The sequence below is a fragment of the Pristis pectinata genome, chromosome 19 (assembly GCF_009764475.1).
Source record: "Pristis pectinata isolate sPriPec2 chromosome 19, sPriPec2.1.pri, whole genome shotgun sequence".
NCBI classification, from domain to species: domain Eukaryota; kingdom Metazoa; phylum Chordata; class Chondrichthyes; order Rhinopristiformes; family Pristidae; genus Pristis; species Pristis pectinata.
Genome location: NC_067423.1, coordinates 18,988,158 through 19,015,583, shown reverse-complemented (window position 1 = coordinate 19,015,583; position 27,426 = coordinate 18,988,158). Strand labels below are relative to the sequence as shown.

At 44.6% G+C, this 27,426-nt stretch overlaps 1 protein-coding gene across 1 annotated transcript; it reads right to left on the bottom strand.

Annotated features, from left to right (window-relative positions):
• Positions 1 to 14: 14 nt before the first annotated feature.
• On the bottom strand, positions 15 to 27,288 carry lmf2a (lipase maturation factor 2a). Its single transcript, XM_052033401.1, has 14 exons — positions 26,997 to 27,288; positions 23,039 to 23,292; positions 21,622 to 21,650; positions 21,007 to 21,203; positions 19,898 to 20,076; positions 19,117 to 19,255; positions 18,042 to 18,182; positions 16,876 to 16,981; positions 14,631 to 14,727; positions 13,267 to 13,449; positions 12,665 to 12,833; positions 12,180 to 12,291; positions 7,897 to 8,002; positions 15 to 7,574 (listed from the first exon to the last, which is right to left on the bottom strand). The coding sequence occupies exons 1-14, from the start codon at positions 27,169 to 27,171 to the stop codon at positions 7,245 to 7,247; spliced, it is 2,217 nt and encodes a 738-aa protein (XP_051889361.1). The 5' UTR covers positions 27,172 to 27,288; the 3' UTR covers positions 15 to 7,244.
• Between the last annotated feature and the right edge of the window lie 138 nt (positions 27,289 to 27,426).

The following is a 27,426-nucleotide window of genomic DNA, read 5'->3' as shown; positions in this document are numbered from 1 at the left end:
TACAGAAATACTCCAATACTAAATATATAGGACAGACAACTGTTTGTTCAAAGGCACCACTGTTACTGTGGTGGTTCAAGGGAAACATTCATCCAAAGTATGTGATGACAGGAAATAAAATGAAGAATTGATGGAAAGTCAGGTAACTACTAGTGTGGAGAGCAACTTAACATTTCAGATCGATGGCTTTTCAACAGCACTGAGAAAAGTTACAAATCAAAGAGGTGGGAGGGATGGAGATCTTGAAGGGAATGTCTGTGATAGGGTGGACATCATAGGAATCTAAATGACAGAAGTAACGGTGGTGTCAGCTTAAAATGGATGGTGAAGTTTTGTTAATCGCAGATGATGTCTACAGAAAATGCAAATAGAAGATGATAAGAAACAGAAAAAAAGTACTGGAAACAGAGCTATAAAATACTGTAGAGCAAAACACTGCAGCTGCTAGAAATCTGAAATAAAAACAGTGCTAGAAAAACTCACCAGGTCAGACAGTATCTGTGGAGTGAAAAAAATAGAGTAAATGATATTGGCTAATGATGTTGGGTTTTATTGGAAGAGGCGAAAGACAGAGGTCAGAATCAGAGTGCACTGGAAGCTCAGTATGCAGGACAATACGGTCATCAATGGGAGGGAGCTGGAGAAGTACTGAAACAAAGACTGTTCCATGTGTCCCACAGGGACACAAGCAAATGAATTCCCGTGGCTACACCTTAGATTTTGAGGAAGTGGATGCAGTTAAATGAGTTGTTTAAAGTGAGAACAAGTTCAACCAGGCAAAGGAGCTGATGGTGGTAGGAGACCAGTTTGAGAGAAGGGCCCTCAAGCCATCCTGGTGTTTTTATTTTGGATTTTCAGCACCTCGTTTTTTGCTTTTTGAAGAGATGAGATGGGTTGACAGCAAGGATTTCTGGGGAGACCAAGTTTGTAAAACAGCAACTGCCTCTTAATGGAATCCTCTTCAGCCTTAGTCTTGTTGCTACTTAAGCAACAGTTGGTTTCATAAACTGTTATGCCATAAAAGATTATGGCAGAAAAACGGTAAAGTGCCATTCCTTCAGTCCCCACTGGAAGATGCAAGTTGCTGCAACATTCAGTTACCTCCTGAAGGTTGCAAGGAAATGCATCTGCTTATTCAGCACTTAAGAGTACCAATGACAAGATTTCCTTGTAGGCAGTGCCTGATGAAGAAGGTGTGGCATCAGTATGGTGCACGTCTGATTTTTGTCTGCTCACGGTGAAGGAGATCAGAAAGTATGCAATGAAATACGGTTTAAAATTGAAATGTACATCCTGAATCTCCAACAACACCTAGTACAAACTCGAACAACACCTGAACCATCACCTTGACCATTCACTTCCTCCACCACCAGTGCACTGTGGTAACAATGTGCATCTTCTACAAGATAGTAAGCAACACACCAAAGCATCTTTGACAACACACCCTGAACCCACAACTTCTACCAAATACAAGAATGAAGGCCGTAGGTACATAGGAATTTCATGTTTCCGTCCATATCACACCTCATCTATGCTTGGAAATATATTGCAGATCCATAGTTATCACTGGGTCTAAAGATAAGAGCTGCCTTCTAGTGTTTTTTTTTGCTGGATCAACTTCAGTGACTCAATGTGTGGGTTACTACCACTTAAGATCAAACAAGGTTGGACAATAAATTCCATGTCAACAATGATCATGTTCTATGAATGAACAAAAAAAAACATTTCTCTGGCTCTTTTCTCATGCATTAACTGGAGTTTCTGATGTTTGACACATACTGGTATTTCAAGTATCCAAAAATTACTGCAGAACCTCATGCACACTACTGCATTTAGGAAAAAATTCATAAGATCCAGAGTTCTAGAATATTTACAGTAGGGAAGTTTTATTGCAGGAGTGACAATTTTAAAAAGTCCTCTCAAACAGTTTACAGACAAAATATGGATTTGGAGCACAGCGCATGATCTCTCACTGAGGAACAACACTGAAAACTGCACCAAGTTGACTCAGTGACCATAAGTAGAATGAAGCACAAGTAGAATGAGGACTGAAAAATTTACAAGTCCAATCAAATTGGAGCCAGAATCTGAGACTGGGACGTGAAGGGGTGGGTTGGATTTCCTGATGCATTAAAAGTGACAACGCAGCACCATGTGCAGGACTGAATCAGGACCAATGGACACTGGACATAAGAGTTAAGTTTCATACTAAAGCAGACATTGGCTACTCACCAATTCACACTGATTAAAAAGGGGCTTGGCACAGTCATGCCTTAGAACATAGAACACTACAGCACAGTACAGGACCTTCAGTCCACAATGTTGTCCTGACATTTTATCCTGCTCTAAGATCCATCTATCCCTTCCCTTCCACATAGCCCCCTATTTTCCTATCATTCATGTGTTTATCTGAGTCTCTTAAATGTCCCTAATGTATCTGCCCCCACAACCTCTGCAGGCAGTGCGTTCCACGCACCCACCACTGTGTAAAAAACTTACCCCGACATCCCCCTTATACCTTCCTCCAATCACCTTAAAATTATGTCCCCTTGTGTTAGCCATTGTCGCCCTGGGAAAAAGTCTCTGGCTGTCCACTCGATCAATGCCTCTCATCATCTTGTACACCTCTATCAAGTCACCTCTCATCCTCCTCGTCTCCAAAGAGAAAAGCCCCAGCTCACTCAACCTATCCTCGTATGACATGCTCTCCAATCCAGGCAACATCCTGGTAAATCTCCTCTGCACCTTCTCTAAAGCTTCCACATCCTTCCTATAATGAGGCGACCAGAACTGAACATAATACTCCAAGTGTGGTCTGACCAGAGTTCTATAGAGCAGCAACATCACCTCATGGCTCTTGAACTCAATAACCCGACTAACGAAGGCCAACACTCCATACACCCTCTTAACAACCCTATCGACCTGCACAGCAACCTTGAGGGATCTATGTACTTGGACTCAAGGACCCCTCTGTTTCTCCACACTGCTAAGAGTCCTGCCATTAATCTTGTACTCTGCCTTCAAATTTGATCTCCCAAATTGTATCACTTCACACTTATCCGGGTTGAACTCCAGCAGCAACTTCTCAGCCCAGCTCTGCATCTTATCAATGTCCTGTTGTAATCTACAGCATCCTTCTACACTATCCACGACACCACCAACCTTTGTGTCACCAGCAAACTTACTAACCCACCCTTCCACATCCTCATCAAAGTCATTAATAAAAATCACGAAGAACAGGGGTGCCAGAACAGATCCCTGCGGAACACCACTGGCATCGACCTCCAGGCAGAATATGCTCCATCTACCACCACCTTCTGTCTTCTATGGGCGAGCCAATTCTGAATCCACACAGCCAACTTTCCCTGGATCCTATGCCTCCTGATTTTCTGAATAAGCCTTCCATGAGGAACCTTATCAAACGCTTTACTAAAATCTATGTACACCACATCCACTGCTCTAGCTTCATCAATGTGCTTTGTCACATCGTCAAAGAATTCAATCAGGCTCATGAGGTACGACCTGTCCCTCAAGGCCATGCTGACTGTCCCAAATCAGCCTATGCTTCTCAAAATGCCCATAAGTCCTGTCTCTAAGAATCTTCTCCAGTAATTTGCCCACCACTGAAGTAAGACTCACTGGTCTGTTATTCCCAGGGTTATCCCTACTCCCTTTCTTAAACAAAGGGACATTTTCCACTCTCCAATCATCTGGCACTACTTCTGTGGCCAGTGAGGATGCAAAGATCATCGCCAAAGGCACAGCCATCTCTTCCCTAGCTTCCCATAATAACGTTGGATATATGCCATCTGGCCCTAGAGATTTATCTATCCTAATGTTTGTCAATAGTTCCAGCACATCCTCTTTTCTCACATTGACGTGCCCTAGCATATCAGTCTGTCGTACGCCATCCTCACAAACATCAAGGTCTCTCTCTCTCTGGTGAATACTGAAGCAAAGTATTCATTGAGGACCTCCCCTACCTCTTCTGACTCCAGGCACGTTTCCTCTTTTAGCCCTGATCAGTCCTACCCTCACTCTAGTCATCAGTCTCCTATTCTTCACATAGATGTGGAACGCCTTGGGGTTTTCCTTGATCCTATTTGCCAAGGACTTCTCATGCCCCCTTATAGCTCTCCTAAGTCCATTCTCAAGCTCCCTCCTGGCTACCTTGTAGCTCTCAAGAGCCCTGTCTGATCCATGCTTTATAAACCTCAGGCAAGCTTCTTTCTTCCTCTTGACGATATATTCTACATCTCGTCAACCACGGTTCCTTCACTCTACTATCCTTACCCTGCCTCAATGGGACAAACCCATCCAGAGCCCCATATAAAGTATTCCTCAAACCTCCACATTTCTGCTGTGCACTTCCCCAAGAACGTCTGTTCTCAATTTACTATCCCAAGTTCCTGCCTAATACCAGCATAATTCCCCCTCCCCCAATTAAATTCTTTCCCACATTGTCGGCTCCTCTCCCACTCCAAGGCGATGGGAAAAGTCAAGGAGTTATGGCTACTGTCTCCAAACTGCTCTCCCACCGAGAGATCTGAAATCTGATCAAACTCATCGCCTAGTACCAGGTCCAGTACAGCCTCTCCTCTAGTCAGCCTGTCCACATACTGTGTCAGGAATCCTTCCTGTACACACCGAACAAACTCCATCCCATCTATCCCCTTTACACTAAGAAGGTGCCAATCAATATTAGGGAAGTTGAAATCACCCACAACAACCACCTTTTTATTTTTGCACCTCTCCAAAAATCTGCCTCCCGATCTGCTCCTCAGTTTCTCTGCTGCTATTGGGAGGTCTGTAGAATACTCCCAATAGAATGATCGCTCCCTTCCTGTTTCTCACTTCCACCCACACTGACTCAGTGGACGATTCCTCCAGGACATCCTCCCTTTCTACAGCTGTGACACTGTCCCTGGATCAGCAAAGCCACTGCCCCACCTTCTTTACCTCCGTCCCTGTCCCTTCTGAAACATGTAAACCCCGGAATATCCAGCAGCCATTCCTGCCCTTGTGACAGCCAAGTATCTGCAATGGCCACCATGTCATAGTTCCATTTACTTACCCACGCTCTAAGTTCATCAGCCTTGTTCCTGATACTTCTCGCTTTAAGGTAGACACACTTCAGCCCATCCAACTGACTGCAATTTTGCTCTTTCAACTGCCTCTCCTTCCTCAGTCTTTCTATACTCTGCATGCACTTGTACACTAAATGAACCAAGCTCTGACCTATCACTCTGGTTCCCATGCTCTGCCAAACTAGTTTATACCCTCCCCAACAGTTCTAGCAAACCTGCCCGCAAGAATATTGGTCCCCCTCTAGTTCAGGTGTAACCTGTCCCTTTTGTACAGGTCATACCTTCCCCAGAAGAGATCCCAATGATCAACAAATATGAACCCCTGCCCTCTGCACCAACTCCTCAGCAACGCATTCATCAGCCAAATCAATTTATTCTTACTCTCACTGGCACATGGCACAGGCAGCAATCCAGAGATTACTACCCTTGAGGTCCTGCTTTTCAGCTTTCTACCTCTTCAGGACCTCATCTCTTTTCCTACCTATGTCATTGGTACCAATATGTACCATGACCTCTGGCTGTTCACCTTCCCCCTTCAGAATGCTGTGGACCCAATCAGAGTCGTCCCTGACCCTGGCACCAGGGAGGCAACATAACATCCAAGAGTCCCTTTCACGTCCACAGAATCTGTCTGCCCCCCTTACTATGGAATCCCCTATTACTACTGCTCTCCTCTTCTCCCCCCATCCCTTCTGCACCACATGACCAGGCTCAGTGCCAGAGGCTGGTCGCTGTGGCTTTCCCCTGGTAGGTCCCCCCAACCCCTCCCAAACAGTATCCAAAGCAGTATACCTGTTATTGAGGGTAACGGCCACAGGGGTACTCTGCACTACCTGCCTATTCTCCATCCTTCTCCTGACGGTCACCCAGCTACCTGCCTCCTGAGGCTTCGGAGTGACTGCCTCCCTGTGGCTCTTGTCTATGTACTCCTTGGTATCCTGGAGGAGCCAAAGGTCATCCAGCTGCAGCTCCAGTTCCCTAACAGGGTCTGTAAGGGGCTGTAGCTGGATGCACCTTGTGCAGATGTAGTTATCAGGGAGACTGGCTGTCTCCCAGAACTCCCACATCTCACAAGCTGAACACACCACTGACCCTGGAGCCATTCTCACTACTCTGCACTGAAGGGAACACCAAATCAAATCAAAGAAAGAAAGAAACTTACCAGACACTTACCTTCGCCTCTTCTCATCAAAGCCTCAGCTCCCCACCCTAACAGTGCCCACTCACACAATGACCCCTCCCAAAATGGCCACTCCACTTATACTTGCCTTACTTTTATTTGCTACCATTGATAAGCCAATCAGCAGGTAACAATTTACAAATGTGCCTCGTTTAGACTCTTGCAAGGTGAAATCACAAACTCAGGCACAGAGACTCGCCTCTTTTCAAAGGTCCCACCCCAGATCCCGATTCCGCAAGGTGAAGCTCACCTTGGACATCATAAAACAAAACCTGGCATTCAATGTGATTCTGCTCAGAAGAAAGTTTGTTTGTAACCGCAGATCATTGGAGGTAATGTTAAAAAAGATAGTGTTCATTAGACCCCTTACATAATGACTGAATCATCTCAGATTAACAGAATCATCATTCGTTATCTGATTGCTGCTGATTGTTAAAGTGATTATTAGGCAATCTAATTCCAATACAATTGTGCCCATAAGAATCTGCAGACAGCATTAGTGACATCCACTATCAACAGGCTAAGCCTGTCCATTAAATACACCACTTAATGTTTATAAATGGTGATAAAGAGGTAATATAGTTATATAAAGCAGTGCCCACAATTATAAGTCATTTGCCATTTTCAATCTCCATTAAAGCAAGGACATTAAGCCAGGATGTAGAAAAATTTGCGAGGATGATTCCAGGGAAGGAAAACATAGCTTCGATGAGAACCTCAAGATACTGAACACCATCCCCCGGGGAGTATAGGAGGCTCTGAGATTTAATGAACATTTTTTAAATAACTAAAATGCTTCTGCCTCCTAGAGGTAGCCCCAGATAAATGGCTCTGTAGACCAGATGTGACATCTATCACACAGCAAGTGTGCGATGCAGTCTGACAAGAGGATCTCCCTCCTGTCCAATTGAAGAGCTGGAGAACTGCAAGGGAGAGATGCATAATAGAAAAATATAAATCAGTAAAGATTGTGTAAATTATTTTCTTTTGCGAACATTGACCGGTAAGTGTTCATCAATGGGAGGCCGCATTCTGCTCTCTGTCTGTCGGAATTCCTTCCTCCTCCCATCATAATCAGCCTTCTCACCAGCATTCGCATCTTTCCCTTCTGCTCTCCCCACAGTTGGCTTCAATCGGCTCCCCTTGGCTTTGCGGTTTGTCAGGGCTTTGAGCCAGGAGATGAGCACCACGGCAATGAACAGACCCCTGATCACCCACTCCCCAGAATAGGGCTCCACTTGCTTACGAGTCATTTGCAGGATGGATGGCAAAAGATCCTTCACTATCCGTTTTGGAGATGCTTTGTCCTGTAAAACAAATAATGGTTAGTAACTGGAAGCAAGCACGGGCAGGTACGGCATGGGGTAGAGATAGCAGGAGAGGGCACTATTAGGGGTGGTTCTGAATACAGGTACTGAATGAACTTCAATCTGCACCAAATGCTTGTTTTATCTGCCTTGGGAGAGTGTAGATGAACTCTACTCTGTAAACCATGTTAGACTTTCTCTGGGCATGTCTAATGGGACAATGTAGGGGGAGCTTTAGTCTGTGCTCAATCCATGCCATACCTCCGTGGGAGTATTTGGTGGGAGAGTGTAGGTTAGCTACAGCCTTCAATGTAGTTCTCACCTTGAAGCCAAATTCATGTAGCAGCGATTCCAAGTTGGGGTCTCCTAAAGTGACAGAGGGGAAAAATTCTCCCACATGTTGCCGAGTCCACCAGTCTTTGAGTGAGCTGCAATGTGGGGAAGGGGAGGGTGGGGGTGGGAGGTGGGGAAAAGAGGAAGAGGAAAAGGATAGAGAGGAGTAGGATGAGGGAAGGCATAGAAAGATGGGATTGTAAAAAGCAGGAAGGGTGGAAAAAGAGGGAAGGGGAAAACATTAAGAGGGAAAAATAAGGAAAATAGAGACACGTGTTCATGAGAATAAGATCAATAGAAATTACACCATAAAACTAGCCTATTCAATCCAACTATCTGATCTAGTGAGATCAAAGATATTCACCTGCCCTCTTCCATCTATCCAATCTTATTTTTTTATATATAGTTCTATTTTTAGGATGTAAGTGCTGCTGAAAAGGCAAATAATTATTGCTAAATACACTCGAAAAAGTATTGAAGAGCTGCAATCGTTTGCTGCAGGTTCCCCAACAAAGTTTTTGGGTAGAGAGTTCCAGGGTTTAGTCCCTGTTGCGATGAAGGAATGGTGATACATTTCCAACTCAGGATGCTGGATGACTTGGAGTGGAATCTGTAGGTAGTGGTGTTCCTGTGTACCTGCTGACTTGTCCCTTTTGCTCGTACAGGTCATGAATTTGGGAGCGTCTGTCAGAGTAGCCCAGGTGGAAAAAAACAGTGCATTTTGTAGATGTTACATACAGCAGCCATTGTGCATCAATGAATGTTTGGATTGTTGATAGGCTGCTGATCAAGTACATCCTGCTTGATGGTCGTAGAATGATACAACACAGAAACAGGCTCTTCGGCCCACCAAGCCCATGCCGACCATCAACCACCCAGTAATGCTATTCTTACACTTATCTCATTTTATTCTCCCCACATTCCCATTGACTCCCCCCTACATTCTACCAGTCACCTACATGTTAGGGGCAATTTACAGTAACTAGTTCACCGACTAACCTGCACACCTTTGGGAATATGGGGAGGAAACCAGAGCACCCAGAAGAAACTCAAGAGGCAAGAGGGAGATCATGCAATCTCCACACAGACAACACCAGAGGTCAGGATTGAACCTGGGTCGCTGGAGCGTTGCGCTTCTTGAGAATTATTGGAGCTGCACTCACCTAGACAAGTTGAAAATATTCCATCATGTTCCCAGCTTGTGCCTTGCAGATGGTGGAAAGGCCATGGGTGTCAAGAAACAAGTCTGTCGTTATAAGATACCCAGCCTCTGATAGGTTCTTGTAGCCACTGTATTTTTGAGGCTTGTCCAGTTCAGTTTTTGGTCAACATGCCCGCCCCAGGACATTGATGGTGGGACGTTGATAATAATACCATTGAATGTAAAGGGAAGATAGTTAGACCTCTCTTATTGGTAATGGTCATTGCCTGCTACTTTTGTGACTTGAATGTTACTTGCAATGTGTCAGCCTGTGCCTGAGAGTTATCTAAGTCTTGCTACATGCAGGCATGGACTGCTTTATTTACCGAGGTGTTGTGAATGAATTAAACATTGTGCAATCATCACTGAATATCACCACTTTGGACCTTATGAATAGACAGAAGGAAGGTCATTGATGAAGTAAATGGCAGGGCCCTGGCGAGTGTTGTAGAACATAGAGACCCAGGGGTACAAGTGCATAGTTTCCTGAAAGTGGTGACACAGGTAGACAGGGTGGTGAAGAAGATGCCTGGCACACTTGCCTTCATTGGTTAGGGCACTGAGTACACAAGTTGGGATGTCATGATACAACTGCAAGTTTGCAGACGACACAAAGGTCGGTGGGTGTGGACAGTGTGGAGGACTGTCGAAGATTGCAGAGGGATATTGATAGGATGCAGAGTTGGGCTGAGAAGTGACAGATGGAGTTCAATCCAGAGAAGTGTGAGGTGGTACACTTTGGAAGGACAAACTCCAAGGCAGAGTACAAAGTTAATAGCAGGATTCTGGGTAGTGTGGAGGAGCAGAGGCATCTGGGGGTTCATATCCACAGATCACTGAAAGTTGCCTCACAGGTGGGTAGGGTAGTTAAGAAAGCTTACGGGATGTTAGCTTTCTTAAGTCGTGGGATCGAGTTCAAGAGCCGCGAAGTAATGATGCAGCTTTACAAAACTCTGGTTAGATCACACTTGTACTGTGTCCAGTTCTGGTCACCTCATTATAGGAAGGATATGGAAGTGCTGGAAAGGGTGCAGAAGAGATTTGCCAGGATGCTGCCTGGTTTGGAGAGTATGCATTATGAGGAGAGACTAAGGGAGCTAGGGCTTTACTCTTTGGAGAGAAGGAGGATGAGAGGAGACATGATAGAGATATACAAAATATTAAGAGGAACAGATAGAGTAGACAGCCAGTGCCTCTTTCCCAGGGCACCAATGCTCAATACAAGAGGGCATGGCTTTAAAGTAATGGGTGGGATGTTCAAGGGAGATATCAGAGGGAGGTTTTTTACCCAGAGAGTGGTTGGGGTATGGAATGCGCCGCCTGGGGTGGTGGTGGAGGCAGGTACGTTGGTCAAATTCAAGAGATTGTTTGATAAGCACATGGAGGAATTTAAAATAGGGAGATATGTGGGAGGAAGGGGTTAGATAGTCTTAGGTGAGGTTTAAAGGTCGACACAACATGGTGGGCCGAAAGGCCTGTATTGTGCTGTACTGTTCTATGGTTAACTGCACAAGATGTTGCTGAGACCACACTTGGGAGTATTGTGTACAGTTCTGGTCACCCAGCTATAGGAAGGTATCATTAAGCTGGAAAGGTGCAGAAAAGATTCTCAAGGATGTAACTGGGACTGGAGGGCTTGAGTTACAAGGAGAGACTGGATGAGCTGGGGCTTTTTTCCCCTGGAGCATAGGAAGCTGAGGGGTTACCTTTTACAAGTTAGATAAAATCATGAAGGGCATAGATAAGATGAATGGTAACAGTGTTTTTCCCAGGGTAGGGGCATCTAAAACTACACATCATAGATTTAAGATGAGGGGAAAGATTTAAAGGGGACAAAAGGGGCAACCTTTTCAAGAGAGGTGGTGGGTATATGGAACGAGATGCCAGAGGAAGTGGCAGAGGCGGATACAATTACAACGTTTGAAATACATTTGGACAGGTACATGGATAGAAAAGGTTTAGAGGGATATGGGCCAAACACAGGCAAATGGGAATGGGTCAGGTAGGCAACTTGGTCGACGTGGACGAGTTGGGCTGAAAAGCCAATTTCCATGCTGTACAATTCTCCGACTCCAAGTAGCTGAAGATGATCGGGCCCAGGATGCAGCCGTAAGGAACTCCTGCAGTGATGTTCTGAAGCTAGGTTGTTTGATCTCAAACAACTGCAGACACTATTTTCCTTTGTCTAAGGTATGAACTCAGTCATTGCACTTTCTCCTTGATGCCATTGACTTCAGTTTTACCAGAAATGCCACGCTCGATCAAATGCTACCTTGATGTCAGTGCTCTAGAATTCAGCTATTTGCTCCATGTCTGAATTAAGGTTATGATGCATTATTGAGTTGTGTGGTTTTGGCAAAACCCAAACTACACATCCACGTTGACATTCAATAACACTATTAATGAAACTTCCCATCACTGCTGCTGAGAGTAGACCACATTGCTATCTCAACCCCTAGCCTGGGAACAAATCCAATGTCTTATAATTTCCCTTCTGAAGAAACTTCTCTGGGCCTGTGTTCTACATTATCAAGCATTTACAGCTTGTACACATGGCTCCTTGCTAATCACTTGGAATGATCTGTATTAATCCACCTTTGCCATTTTTCTTTCACCATTTAAATTCTTTGCTGACATCCTTCTGTAATCCATTCTGCACCTGGATGCAATTATGCATCTCAGTCCTTGAATCTGTATCTGGCAGCTTCTTATGAATCTACATTTAATGCTTCCTATCCTACAGAGCTAAATTCTGCAGAGTATTCAACACAGGTCTTAGTAAGGTTTGATACTTGCTCATTCATTACCATTTTGCTTTTAGATTCTTTACCTGCTGATAAAATATAGACTTGCATTTGGGTTTTCTAGGCTCCTAATGCTGAGGAGCTGCCTGTTGTGTCTTGTGAGTTTATCCCTACAAATCTCTAATGCACCCCTCCATTCTGGCTCCCAAAATGGAATATTACACTTTACATCTTTCACTCAAACACCAAATCACCCTCTCCTCACATTCACTCTTCCCTTAACACCATTCTCATTTGGGACAGTATGCTGTACTCTTAGCCACTCACTTGTCAATCCCGTACTTGGTATACCAGTACTTGTAGAGTTGGGCTCGGATATAAGTGGGAGGTTTGCTGCTGAAGGCATACTTGGATTCATCGACTTGCACTAGGCGTATGACTGAAAATAAAAACAGAAATGCATGTCAGCAATAGCAAAACATCCCATGACCTGCAGTAGAAGAGAGAGAGAGAGATCCTGTAACTAGTGCATTGTTGCAGTGAGAGATCTTGTAACTTGTGCAGTGCAACAGTGAGAAATCCTGTAATCAGTTCAGTGTAAATAAAATGTTTTGTACCCAATGCAGTGTAACAGGGAGAGACCTTGTATCCAGTGTTCTGTAATGAGTGGTGTAGTAAGGTAGGGATTATAGCAGTGAGAGATCCCGAAATTAGTACAGGTTAACAGTCAGGGATGCTGTGAACAGCACAGTGCAAGCAAGGAAGCCTGCAGCCGCTGAAGTGTAACAGGGTATGAGATTCTCTGCACTCACCGTCAGTCTTTCCCTGGAGTAGCCGATGGACAAAGCTGGTGAACCAGGGGCTCTGCCTGTGGTCTCCAAGAGCAGCAAACCACATTTGCCAATCAAGCCTGGGCTGGTGTGGGCTTACCAGAGGTGGGGACAAGCTGAGATTCCCCGGCTTGTACATGAAGTCAATCTCCTGAGAAAATGAAAAGACCCGGAAAAGGCAATCAGACGCAAAAGTCGGACCAGAGCACACAGCCTGAAGATGTTGCATTCCTTTTCAGGATAAAGATTGGAAGGTTGCACCACAATTGGGCTAGGTTTAGGAATTAGGGACTGTACCACACCGACAGGGAGAGAATTGGGTAGACTATACTTATCCACATGCTAAGGATTAGAGGATTATATTGTTATATTGCACTCACAGGTTAAGGACTGGGTATTGTATCTTAATGGCAGGGTGAGTATCCATTCAGAGGGAGAAAAGTGCTAGAAGAGACTTGACCCTTGAGTGACTTGGAATTAGCTGTGTCACAAATTCCAGATTTGCCCCCCGCCCCCCCCAACCTGCTTGCATTTACCAACTCTGCTCCCCATCACCTTCCACAGCTGCTCTGAAGGAATTTTACCGTCCATCGCTGGCCATCATAGCTTCCTTCCACTATAACTTCTGGACGGCCTCCCACTCCCGTCATTCTCCGGAACAGCCCGTAAGAGTTGACCAGCTCGTAACGGTCGACCATATTGTACAGCCGCAAAATCTCAGTCCGAAGGCTGGAGCTTGTTTCGTAATCGATAAAGGAGTGCGGTACCTGGGGCAACAATAAGGAAGTTAGAGTACAACAAAATGGGGTTGCGCCTGTCAGTCACCACAGCCCTGAGTAAAAACCAGGAACAAACTTGACATGAAGTGACTCTCACCTTACACCCCCCATCAGCATTGGACTCAACCCCAGCAAAATCACATCAAAGCTACCTATAACCACACTGCATAGTGACACACACCACCACAGAGCTCACACTCAATTTCAGCAAATTCATACACCCAATCTGCACCTGATCTCACAAGAGAGTGGTCCCAGGGATTGCCAGTGGCAGGAGAGAATGGCAAGACTATGTGAGCAGGGGACGAATCATAGCAGGCAGCAGGAGGTGTAGATTGCTCCTGTCAGAGGGCTAAGTCGTAGCCACCCCTGCAGTAAATTCTGTAGCTTCAATTATGTCAGATTACAATCAATAGACAATGAAGCTATAAGTTAATCTATTACCTATTCCTCCACTTCTCATTAAACATTCCCACTACACCCCTTTGCCTGGTTGGGCATTCATTCCACATTCACAATAATCAATAAAGAACCTGAATCTTTTTCCTGCATCTCCTCCCTTTCTCTAAATCTGCCACTTGTTCTGGAGGTTGTGCTAACCATAACCACATCAAAAGGCTTCAAGTTATCTGTTCCCTTGGAACTCTAGACCTGGATTAACCGACTCCTCGCTCCACTGATAATCAATCCCCTTTCCTCACTCCCTCAACCTAATTCATGCCTCACACAAGATAGATCCAGCCATCCCTCAGAGATTGTGGCCCTTGGTGTGTGGACTGTGCCCAATGCACCATTGTCCAGGGGTTAAAAACAGAAAATGTCAGAACAGGTCAGGCAACAATCTGTAGAAAGAAAAACAAAGTTAACATTTCAGGTCAAAGATGCTTTGCCAGAATTCTAATCTCTCCATGGATGGTGCCTGACCTGCTGAGTGCTTCCAGCATTTTCTGTTTTTATTTCAGATTTTCAGCAGCTGCAGCTTTTTTATAACAAAATTATTTTCATTCACTGTAGTCCAGAGGTGCCAGGGCCCAGGAGTATGTTGGTCCTGGAAGGGCTGGGCCCTTGACATGCCTTCAGTCCATCATTGGTCACTTGAGCTTTACGAAGCACTGAGACTTGTGATCATCAAAGGAATATCCCAGTTCCACCAGCCAGCCCTCACTTACCAGACTAACAGAAAACATAGCAGCAGCAGCAGTGGCAAACACGACCCACAAAGAGGTAGCCCACAGCTTGGCAAGAAACCCTCTCGTCATCAGGGAGCTAAGGGAGAGGAAAAGAATGTTATAACTAAGACGCAAAGGGACCCCATTAGCCAAGGGGGTGGGGGAACCAAGTAAACCAAGGTATGAGGGATGCCGTAAACTGTGAAAAAGGAAGAGGCTGGGTACATCATATGAAGATTCCACCTGGAAAAAGCATTGGGAGAAGCAAGGGTATTGAGTATATTCTGGGCAATGATTTCAATATTTTTCACAACATTGGTTTGGTAGCATCGCCACCAATGACTGACTTGGCTAACTCCTAAAGGATATAGTTGGTAATCTTGGTCTGCAGTGGGAGAACCTGAGGGATGAGGGATAAACCTGCATGACCTTGTGCTCATCCATCTATCCACTGCAGATATATTACACTGGTAAAAATGATCCTTATTTTCCACAGTGCAATTACTTTCCATTGGGATAAATGGGATGGTTTCAGGATAGACCCAGCAATTCATCCCTGGGAAGATGGGAAGCAGAAGAATTGTATTCCGCTGCATGGCCTGGGCATATCCCTCACTCCGTCAGGACAATTAAGATAGGTGATCAACCCTGGTTCATAAAGAAATGCAGAAGGATAGATTAGGAGCAGCCCCAGAAATGAGGTACAAACTGCTCAAGCTATAACATAGGACTCTACATTCACAGTAAAGGGAGCATGTATTAAGCAAAGTTAGGCCCTCGCACACCCAACTAATCAAATCAATGTTCTGAAATCTTGCCGCATCCAGTCATAACTAGTGGTGGACAATTAATCTACTGACAAGCAGAGAAAGTTCCAAGGCTATCTCTATGGTCAATGATGGTGCAGCCTAGTAAGTGGGTTTTTTTCTAACTTATTCATAACATGTGGAAAAGCTGACCAAGCATCATATATTGTCAGTCCCTAAGCATCTCGAACCAAGTATCTTGCGAGCCATTTCAGAAAGTAAAATCAACGACCTGGAGTCACATATAGACTGGACTGGGTAAGAACAGCAGATTTCCCTCCCTTAAGAATATTACTGAACCGGATAAGTTTTTAATGACAATCAGGTAGGTTCATGGGAATCATTACTGGTGCTACCTTTTTACTCTCTGATTTAGTTAATTACTTGAATTTAAATTAATAATTTAGATTTGAACTTATATCTTTGGATCAGCAGATCAGATCTCTGAATACTAATCCAGTAACTTAAACAGAGAAGCAAAGGACTGCAGATACTGGAACATCTAGATGAAAAACACTATGATGCTGCAGGAACTCAGCAGGCCAGGCAGCATCTGTGGAGAAAAGCAGGCGATCAACGGTTCAGGTCAGGACCCTGCTTTTCTTCACGGATGCTGCCTGGCCTGTTGAGTTCCTCCAGCATCATAGTGTTTTTCATCCTGTAACTTAAACACTGGGCCACCATCCCAATCTGAGCCAAAGATAAGTCTGAAATACTTGCAACCACTTGCAGCAAGACATGCCGAGTGGATGATGTATCTTGCCCACTTCCTGAAGTGCTCACCATTACAGGAACCAGTTTTCAGCTAATTTGATTCACCCATGTAGTATCAATAAATACTGGAGACTACTCACTGCTGAAAAGGTAAGGGGCCCCAACACTTTCTCACTCTAAGTCAAAATATATGGCAAGAGTACACCAAAATTTGGTTTGATGACTGCAGGCCACAAACACTCAAGAAGATCTAGGGGAAAGCAACCACTTGATAGGCACCCAGTCATCAACACTGAACATACTTCCCCCACCACCAGTACATCGTAGTTGCAATGTGTAACATCAAAGAAATCTACTGTTGAACTTTCCAGGACTTTAGCTCCCAAACATAGAACTTCCCAAAAACACAAGGTACTATTGCCACCAATTTTAAGATCCCAGCCAAGCTACATAATATATTGATTTGGAAATATACCATTTTCCCTTCATTCAAGGCTCAAGGAACTCCCTATTCAACAGCCCTGTTGGTATACCTTCACCACATGAACTTCAAAGGTTCAAGATGGCAGCCCACCATCACCTTCTCAAAGAAAACCAGGGATAAACAATAAATATTCATCTTCTTAGTAATATCCACATTTCACAAGTGAATAAAAGTAAACCTCATAGTGATCAGGTAGGAGGTGGAGCTCATTAAGATTCTGTACAAGTACTCTGAAACTTACTTGAGCAGTGATGTGAGTATTTCCCAGCTGAGGGAAAGTACCCCAATCCAGATGGTTATTGGAGTGACAATCTTCAGGCAATGTATAAATTCATGGTAAGTAAAGTCTGTAAAACATACGAAAAAAAGAGGAAAGTAATTTAGAATAAAGAAATCTGTACTCACCTTCTGAATGTTCTATGGTAGTATAAAAAGGAGTTTTACTCTGTATCTAACTGATGATGTAACTGCCATAGAAATACTTGACGGAACCACGTCGAGGGAACTTAACTCTGTATTTAATCCTGTGCTATACTTGGCCTGTGAGTTTTTTTGATGGGGAAGTGTTAAGAGAGTTTTACTCTGTACATAACACATACTATACCGGGAAGCGTTAGATGGTGTCAGTGGATGTTGTAAACTGTGAACAGTTTAATTCATAGAATCTTACAAAGTAGAATGAAACCATTTGGCCTGTGACAGCTCTTGGAATTAGCTAATTAAATCATTCTTCTGTTTTCACCTTCAAGTATTTATCCAACTGCCTTTAGAATATTGCTATTGAATCAGCCCCTACATGAATATTTTACAAATATTAAAAAAGTTAGAGCATGCAAGAAGGCTCTTTGGCACATTATGTCTGTACCAGTTCCATGCAAGAGCAATCCATCCAGTCCCATCTCTCTTCAGACATACAAATTCTTTTGAATACTTAGCCAGCTCCCAGTGTCACAATCGCCTCCACTGCTCTCCTGGCAGTGGACTCACGACTCAAATCATTTGTGTGTTAAGGAGTCTTTCCTTGCCTCACTTTCAATTATTTTGCTAATCACTTTCATTCCATGTATTTTGTTTCTTGACCCTTCTGCTAATGAGTAGATATTCTCTCAAATACTATTCTGTCTAGACCCTTCATGATTTTAAATACCTTTATCAGATTCCCCCCCTCACCTCCACCGTTTCAAGGCAATAAAACAGCTTCTCTAGACTGTCCATGTAACTAAAACCCCTCATTCCAGGAATCATTCCAGATGAGACAAAGGTAAGCAACATTTAGTAGCACTGTATTTTAATTGTTAACGAACGATATCAGAAGAGGTGTGTTGAAGTTGCTAGTTAGCCTTGAGTCAGGATAATTGTGTAATAGTCTTGTGCAAGAAAGGGATCTCAAGCTGATGATTCTCATACCTATTTTTGATTCAATTGACCATTTCTCCCAGTTCACTCCCAGCCCGAAGTAATGAACAGTTCCATAAACAAGCGCTCCAACAACTGCCAGCTCAAAAAGAGTAACAGCCAGGCCTTGTAGCCTTTGTAAAAACCCTGGCCCTATGGAAAAATAACAATGAACACAAGTCAAGCTTACACAGTCAAATCAAACCTCCAGTCTCCCAATCTCCTCTCCCCACTCATATAGCTAGGTCACACATTGGGTACTCTACCCTAGATGCACACCTGGCCTTGGCTAAATCACCAACCATAGATACCAGAGTCTGGTTAAATCAACAGTCATGGGCTTCTCACACCAGCTAAGTCACTGCTCACAGATACCTAGCTTGGGCTAAGTCACTGATGACAAGTAGCACATCCGGTTACAGGTACCCGATCCTTGCTATATTACTGAATTAGCTAAGTCACTGCTCATAGGTATGCAACCAAGTAAATCAGCAGTCATGGGTAACAGAACTTGGTTAAATCACTAGTTATGGATGCTTCACTTAGGTTGCCCAGGTCTGGTGAAATCACTGGTAACAGTATTAAACCCTGGCTAAACACCTGGCTACAGTTTCCTGACCCTGGCCAAATGTACCCAATAACAGCCAAGTCACCAGTCACGGGAACCTGACCCCTGCTAAATCACCAGATGTATTCATTCCTGGCTAAATCACTGATCATGGCTTAATCAATCACTACATGTGCTCAGCCCTGGCTAAGTCATCAGTCATGCATTCTGGCTAAACAGTCTTAAACCCAGCTAAATCCCCAGTCACAAACATTCTATCCAGCTAAACAGCTGCTCACAGGTATTCTACCCTGGTTAAACCCCTGATCATAGGTAAATGGCCCCAGCTAAATCCTTGGTCATGTATATCCAAACATGGCTAAACCACTGTTAACATGTACCTGACTCCAACTCACAAGTACTCAACCCCAGCTAAACTGCATGTCACAGGTCCTGACCTGGCAATGTCACTGTTATATCACTTGGCACAGTAACCCATAAACCCTCTTTGGATTTTCCATTTATGCACATGGTACTCACTCTCAGTGTTTTGTGCCTTGCTGCACCCGAACCAGTTGGAAATGTGCTGATCATCTAGTAGTGAGAATCCCAGAATGATCGTGAGCATGTTGAAAAAGTTGTAGTTACCAGTGATAATAATTAACACCTGGAGCAGAATCTGCAGATACAGAGACAATTACTTTAAAAGAAAGAAAACAAGAGGGAGAAAAAGAGAGAAAGCTAAAGAGTGAAATACAATGAGACAAGGACACACACACAAAGAAAGCAAATGATAGTGCAGGAGACCAGGGATAGATGGATATTGTGTCTATGTTTTCTGTCCAAATGCCAAAGACCTACAGTTCTACCCATTTGCTCCATGCTAGTTTATGGTATGCTGGAGGAAATGATGGCAGGAGTGAGTAAAAACATCAAGATACATGATTCATGCATTGGTATACTTGACTGCAGGGTAGTCCAGAGCAGAAATGTTGCCACCCTTGGGGTAGGATTCTAACAAAAACTCCCTGCTCTTCCTCTGCAATTTGTCCTTCCTTCTCAAGGACTAGGTGAATGACACGCTTCCCACAGCTTTCCAAGAGGACAGGCTTGGAGCTTCCAGTTTTACCCAACCCCTGCTGAGTGGGGTCCAAGTATCAACTATGGGAGGAATCTTAAGTAGTAAACTTAGATCTTCCTTGTACCAAGAGGTAATTGTTAGAAGGGCTGTGGATTCAATTCAGTTTACAACAAGCTCTCTCGTTTTGTATTCCCTGTCAAGAGTAGCTGGTAAGCTATTATTTGCAAATGTTGGGCCTACCTGACCATAAAATGCGAAAAGCCTCAGGCGACGGGTTGGAGCAAAGAAGAGCAGAGGGACCGGTATCTCCAGCACGTAAGTGATAACCACGCTGAGTTTGTGAAACCAAACTGGCAGCTGATGTGCAAACCAGGCAACAGCAGTAGGGATGCACTGGGTCTCATAGTGGTAGGTTAGAGCTGCAAGGAGATCAGATAAACAAGTTTACTGTTTGTACTTGACACAATCCTAAATTCACAATTACCAGCACTCATGTCAATGGATCTTACAAGCTCTATGATCAGAAGTTCATTGCTATTAAGGCAGTGTAAGTGAAACAAACAAAAAAAACAGGATTGAATGATAGGAACATAGCCCAACACCAGATAGGCTGAAATTTTAAGATTTAAATCTTCCTTGTGCATGCAGAATCTAAACTCAAGAAGGTCCAAACATCTTGCAATCACTTCCATTACCTTACGTCAGATAGTCTGTGCTGCTTCTTAGCTGCACCCAATATAAAGACCCCTACAAAGTTCAGGTTTCAATGAAAGGACCAAAGAACAACTAAAACCAACGGCTATTGTCGTTTGGGAATGTGTTCTGGGCCACTATTCATTACTGAAGAGTATATTATCATTGAAGCAAATCTGATATGTAATACAGACAACACCTACATTACAGCTGTTGGGTAACTGAAATTTGCCCTTATAGGATTCACAAATCACTACCCAAAAATTTAAAATATGGAATAAAAAATTTGCTCTTGCAGAATTTATGTGAAAAAAGTAAATAAACAATTCTTTTTCAACTCACATTTCTTAGTTATAAAGATATAAAATCATTATAAAGATCGTTTCCTAGGAGCGACACCCCTCCCCGTAACAAGGATGTCGCTTTAATGCTGATATTCATTGGAACTTTTTCCTGAAGTTCCAAAACCCTAATGCAGATCTGATTAATACATATTGTGGGTACAGATATTAAACTGTACTCCCCTCAGAGTATTTAAACAAAGGCCATGTTATAACTGAGGGTGGGAGAATGCTACATTGCACATGTGTGGAATGACATGGGGTATATATAGCTGTAAACAAGGAAGAATGCTTGTGATTCATCTAGTTACTCACCCGTCAGCCCCCACCAGGTTGGACATCGACTGGTCAGTTTCACCACACCTGATGCAAACATGAGTCTGAAGAAAAGCCAGCGCACCAGCCAGAAGGTGACGTTATCATAATGCTGCGAAGGGGCTGTCCGCCATTTCCGCAGATATAGTGGAGCCACCAGAATTGCTAGGAATCCAGTCTCCAGCAGCAAACTGTCCCTGCAGTCCATCAGATACTGTTACTCACCCTACAACAGTGATCACTACTCACACTCCTCTCACATTGCTCACGATTCACTCCTTGCAGACTTTTCATGACACACATCTTGCACACAGCTTCACTCTGCACCACTTAAATGCTGCTTACCACACACTCTTTCACTATGCATCCTTTGCACAATGCTCCACTTCATCTTCCTCGCACATTCCTTCACTAAATATTTGCACACTGCTTGATGGCACCATCTGACTGCAGCCTCTGTACGCTGCTCAACTGTGCACCTCTGGCACACTACTTCATCAAACATCACTTGCATGCAGCCCCTCAATTCATTCCTCACACACTGTGCCTCAACAAGTGCCTCAAAAAGCTATCATACAGGATGTGGATGACATGAATGAAGAAAGCTGGACTTACCACTGGAAATACAGGAAAACTTGTCCAACCTGAGGAAATAAAATAAAAATGAATCACAAACATCTGAAGATCATCCTGACCTTGAAGAAGAGTCCCCCTGTGGTCGGCAAAGATTTAAAGCACTACCACAGAATAAAAGAAATGGAGCGTTGCAGATTTCCACATGCAGAGATGCTAATGCCTGTGTAGCTTTCTGGGAACATTAAGAAAATACAACCAAGGAGATTGATAACAAAGGAATGAGTCACCAGGATTGATCAATTGATCACAGGATTCTGAATCAAGAATTGTTTTGAGAAGCCATCAATGGCAATTAAGAGTCTGTGAAATAAAAATAATCACAGGATGAGCTAGTCTGGTATGAGACAAAGGACAATACCCTAATGTAACATTCTTTGATCTTCACTAAGCAGCAGCCATAAATTGGAAGTTAGCTCACTTTACCAAGACCTAAGGTCTCAGAGATCTAAAATGGCCATCAAATTGTAGTGAAAATAAGAGACAATGGGTCCTCTTTAAGACATCTCCCATGCCATACCAGGTCTCAACTGAGTGTTACTGTGGTAAAAAGAGATAATTAAAGTCCAAGTTTAAGACAGGGAAATACTTAAGTGCTGAGAGTTGTTTATGAAACCTATGTAAGGAATGAAGTCCTTCAATGAACTCTCAGAAGCAAACAATTCCATGTTCATTTGATTGGCTTAATATAAATAACCAGGATGCTGTACAATTGGTGAAGTGAAAAGTAGAGATGATACTGTGGAGCCAATAGTCCAGTACAACAGGATGAAAATGGGTCAGACCTGAAATGGACTATCCACATGGTAATGCCTAACCTGAAAACAGAAGGTATAGGAGGGAGATGGTTCTCAGAAACAGGATTTAACTCCTTACCAAATCCTGGAACAGCATTGGACCTGGAACTGCAGGGGGAATCTAGGGCCAATACTCGCAAGGAGAGACTCCGAGTCTGGGACTCAGAAAAAAAAAAGGAATCCAGTTCTGGACCAGATTGATCACATCACATCTTGATGGACATTACAGTGTGCAAGGTGTGAGTGCCTGTGCATTGTCTTTGCAATTAGGAGTATATAGAGCCAAATATATCTTTCATTAGTTGTCAGTACTGTGAATCCAACAAAAGGGGAATTGGGCACAATACCCCTGTTCCCAGTTTGACTGCTTTCCAGTTGAATTGCATCCCTACCAGTCTATTTAGCACTTTCTCATTGGTTCCAAGGCTGAAATTCTGTATGCCAATGACAACTTACCCCTACACTTGACAAATATCCAGTGACCCTGACATAGAGGTGTAACTGGTTAATGATTTTCCATTCCAGAAGCCTAACACACACAGGTGATGTGTGTGCCCACAGACAGAATAAGTGCACATACACCCACGTACACACACACAGACCTGGTACACAGACAGGTACAGGAACCAGAGGCAGGCAAAGACAAAACTGTCACGGAGAGGTTCAGCCAATAGTGCAGTGAATGACAGGATGATGCCCAGCAGGCAGATGAGCTCCATGCCCTGCTCAGTGTCCAGTCCAAGAGAAGGACACAACCACAGCAATGTTGGGGAGTCCTTTAGTTGATCCAGCAGTGTCTTTCCAGTGAATCTCAGCATCTTGCGGGCTGGCAGAATTCCCTCCCTTCCATAGAGTCCTGTTAGAAGAGGAAAAGCCAATTATCCAATTTTAATGAGGCCTCAAAGATAGGTAGCAATATAAGTTCTGTGGATGGCAATGTTGAATTATAGGAAATATTAATACATTGAGAGAGGTGGGGGTAATAAAGGGAAGGAGAGAAGAAGGAGGAGTTGGATCAGGAAGACAGGTTTTGACGAATAGTGAAGGTGACACAAGTAAGGGGAAGAGATATAGAAACATAAAACATTGGAAAACAGGAGTAGAAGTATGCTAGTTGGCCTTTCAAGCTTCAACACAATCATGGCTGATCTTCTATTTCAATACCATATTCCCACTCCTTCCCCATATCCCTAGATGCCTTTTGTGTCTTGACATTCACCTGCCTCCCTAACTAAGTTCAGTAGCTTGAGGGGGAGGGGGAACTTTCTGCCTCTATGTAAAGCACAAGAACCCAAAGGATCTTTTTATTCCAAAAAAACTATCTGCCCTGCAGATTTCAATGATTTATTCACCAATAAAGCAGCTGGGATCTTACTAGTTACAACATTACAGAGCTGCTAAGCCAAGATATGAACTCTTGTACTATACCAGCACAAGGTTGCAGCTTTGCCCCCCCACCCACCCAATATTCCAGAACTCATATATAATTATTGCATTTCAAACTAACATGCACTACTCCCTTGAATTATCCCATAATCATACTATTCCTTGCAAGCCATGCAACCAGAACAAAACCAAGCATGTTAAATCACTAGCCCATAGCGCAGGCTCCTTACCTGATTCCACATTCACACCAACTACTTATACAATTTCAGTCATAGCAGTTTTACACAATTCCACATTTACACAACTGCCCTGCATTATTTTAATCACACAAATCCAATGCTTAGTCCTCCTGTGGCACAGACCCCTTTTATTATGCCACTGTCAGGCCAGCCCCTCACACTCTGATGCTGTCACACAACTGTATACACTTTCCTTCTTCACGATGGCCCCATGCCAGTCTCTTGCATTATCCCATGTCACACCTTGAACTACCCAACAAAACATATATCATTATTAGTCAAATGTACATCGAAACACACAGTGAAATACATCTTTTGCGTAGAGTGTTCTGGGGGCAGCCCACAAGTGTCGCCATGCTTCTGGCGCCAACACAGCATGCCCACAACTTCCTAACACATACATCTTTGGAATGTGGGCGGAAACTGGAGCACCCGGAGGAAACCCACACAGACACGGGGAGAACGTACAAACTCCTTATAGACAGTGGCCGGAATTGAACTCGGGTTGCTGGCGCTGTAATAGTGTTATGCTAACTGCTACACTACTGTGCTATAGCTCCTACTGCTCTATCCCAGTTGCTGTGGACCAGCTCTTGCACAATCCTTGTCACACCAGCCACTTCACTGTTCTCATATCACAAATGTCACTTGCACTATCCTGCTGGTACAGACTGGCTGCTTGTACTATCGTGCTGGCACAAGAGCTACTTACATGATCCCACTCTCATCAGTAATTTGCAATACCCTAATGCCAAACCAACCTCTTACAACATTCTGATGAGACTATAACCACCTGCACTGTCCCCCGTACAAGCCCACTGTCCCCTGTACAAGCCCACTGTCATACCACCCCTTCCACAATCTCTGTCACCCCTGGCCTTTCTAATTTCCTGTTGTCACATAGCTCCTTGTCAAATTAAACCGGCCCTTGCACTCTCTCCTGTTGCACAAACCCCTTCCCCCAACCACTGTCACAACAATCAGTTGCACTATCCTGTAGTTAGATCAGCCCTAATATTATCCTACTGTCATACTAGCTCTTGCATTTTCCTGTGGCCATACCAGCTCCTTGCAATGCACCAACATCACACCTGAGCTTATTCTAACCTGCTGTCACAGCACACCCTGGCACAATTCCACAGCCACACAAATCCCTTCCATTATCCTACTGTTACCTCAGCCCTTTACAACGTGCAGCAGTTAAACACATCTTGCTCTCTCCTGCTGTCACATTGGCCCTTTCCTCTATTCCACATCACAAAAACTACTCGCACTCTTCTCCTCATAGCATGATTTGAACTTCTATTGTCATTTGAGCCCTTTGCAATATCCCACAGCTTAACCAGCTCCCAAAATCATTACTTATACTATCCCTCGGTCACACCAGCCCTTTGCAATGTAAATTTGGTAAATTGGTTTATTATTGTCACCTGTACTGAAGTACAGTGAAAAACCTGTCTTGCATACTGTTCATACAGATCAATTCATGACAACAGTGCATTGAGGTAGTACAAGGTAAAATAATAACAGAATGCAAAATAAAGTGTTACAGTTAAAGAGTGCAGTACAGGTAGACAATAAGGTGCATGGTCATAACAAGGTAGATTGTGAGGTCAAGAGTTCATCTTATCATACCAGGGAACCGTTCGTCTTAGAACAGCAGAAAAGAAGCTGTCCTTGAGCCTGTGTTCCACGTTCCAATGACATATTAGCACCATGCTTATTCCCAGTGTCAAACTGGCTCTTGCATTTTCCCACGTCACACTAGCCCACTATTCTATACTGCTGTCATGCCGACCTCCAATATTATCCCATTGGCATACCAGCCCCTTGCATTATCCAGGAGGTACATCAATCCTTTGCACTACTCTGCACATGTCCATTGCATTACCCTGCAGTTACTCCAACCCTTGCATCATCTCGCTGTCATAGAACCCTCTGGTATTAAACCACTATCACACCAGCTCTTCTCCTGGCCTGCTGTTCTAGCAACAACCACTTCCATTATCATGCAGCTACATCAGCCTTTGCACAATCCTGCTGTCACAACAGCCCTGGCATAATCCCACTGTCCAACGACCAATTTTTATTCCTTTGTCACAACAGCCCCTTGCTCTATCCAGCAGATACACCAATCTTCTGCATTCTCCTGCACAGGTGTCCATTGCACCGTCGTGCTCTCACACAAGCCCTCGTATCACCTTGCTGTCACACCAGTCTCTTGCACCAAACCAATGTCAAACCAACTATTGTTCTAAAAAACTGTCACATCAACCACGTCCATTACAATGCAGCCACAACAACTCTTGCACAATCCCGCTCTCCTTCAAATCCTTCCTTTATCTCTCTTTCACGCCGACCCCTCGCACGACCCCGCTGTTGCGTCAGCCCCCTGCACCTCCCTGCTGTCGCGGGAGGGCTCTGCACCATCCTCTTGTCCCACCAGCCCCTTGAATTACCTCTCTTCCCAAAAGCCGCTTGCACCGTCAATTCTTTGGCCCCTCCCGTACTATCCCCCCACCACACCAGCCGCGTGCAGTACCGCTGTCACACCGCCCCCCCGGCGCTCTCACACCGCCCCCCCCCCCGGCGCTGTCACACCCCCTGCACTGCCACAAACCCCCACCCCCTGGGCACTGCCACACCCCCCCCGGGCACCGCCACACCACCCCCCGGGCACTGCCACAACACCCCCACCCCCTGGGCACTGCCACAACACCCTCTGCCCCCGGCGCTGTCACAACATCCCCCCCCGGCACTGCCACAACACCTCCACCCCCCCAGCACTGCCACACCAACCTCGCCCCCCCCCAGCACTGCCACACCACCCTCCCCCCGCTGCCACATCAGCCGCCGTCACTCCAGCCCCTTGCAGTGGCTCCGTTAATGCTGACACCACCGCCCCACCGGAGCCTTTCAACGGCCGGGCGGTTACCTGGGATCTGGACATAGAGTGAGGTGAAGGCACACAGGTAGACGGCGGCGATGCCCCTGAGGAAGGCGACACGCGGCAGCCGAACAGCCGCCATCGAGGCCGAGGGTCGAGCGCCAGGCCCGACCCCAGGACCCTGGACACAGGGCGGGGGAGCAGTCTGGAACACCGCTCTCATACAGTGTACCGTGAACAGTCAATGAATATCATGACAAATAATACAATGATCTTAAATAAAGAACGGCTTTTAGAACAGGTCCGAACTTTACTGCCTTTTTTAACATATTACGGGAAGTTTTCCCCCCTCTTCCCACAATGGGCTGCTCTGAACCGCAAGTCCCGCCTATGTCCATAGAATCTACGATCAGCGCGACGGGGGGGGGTGGGTCTCCTCCGGGTGCTTTGGCGTCTAACTTGCTGAGGTGAATCAGTT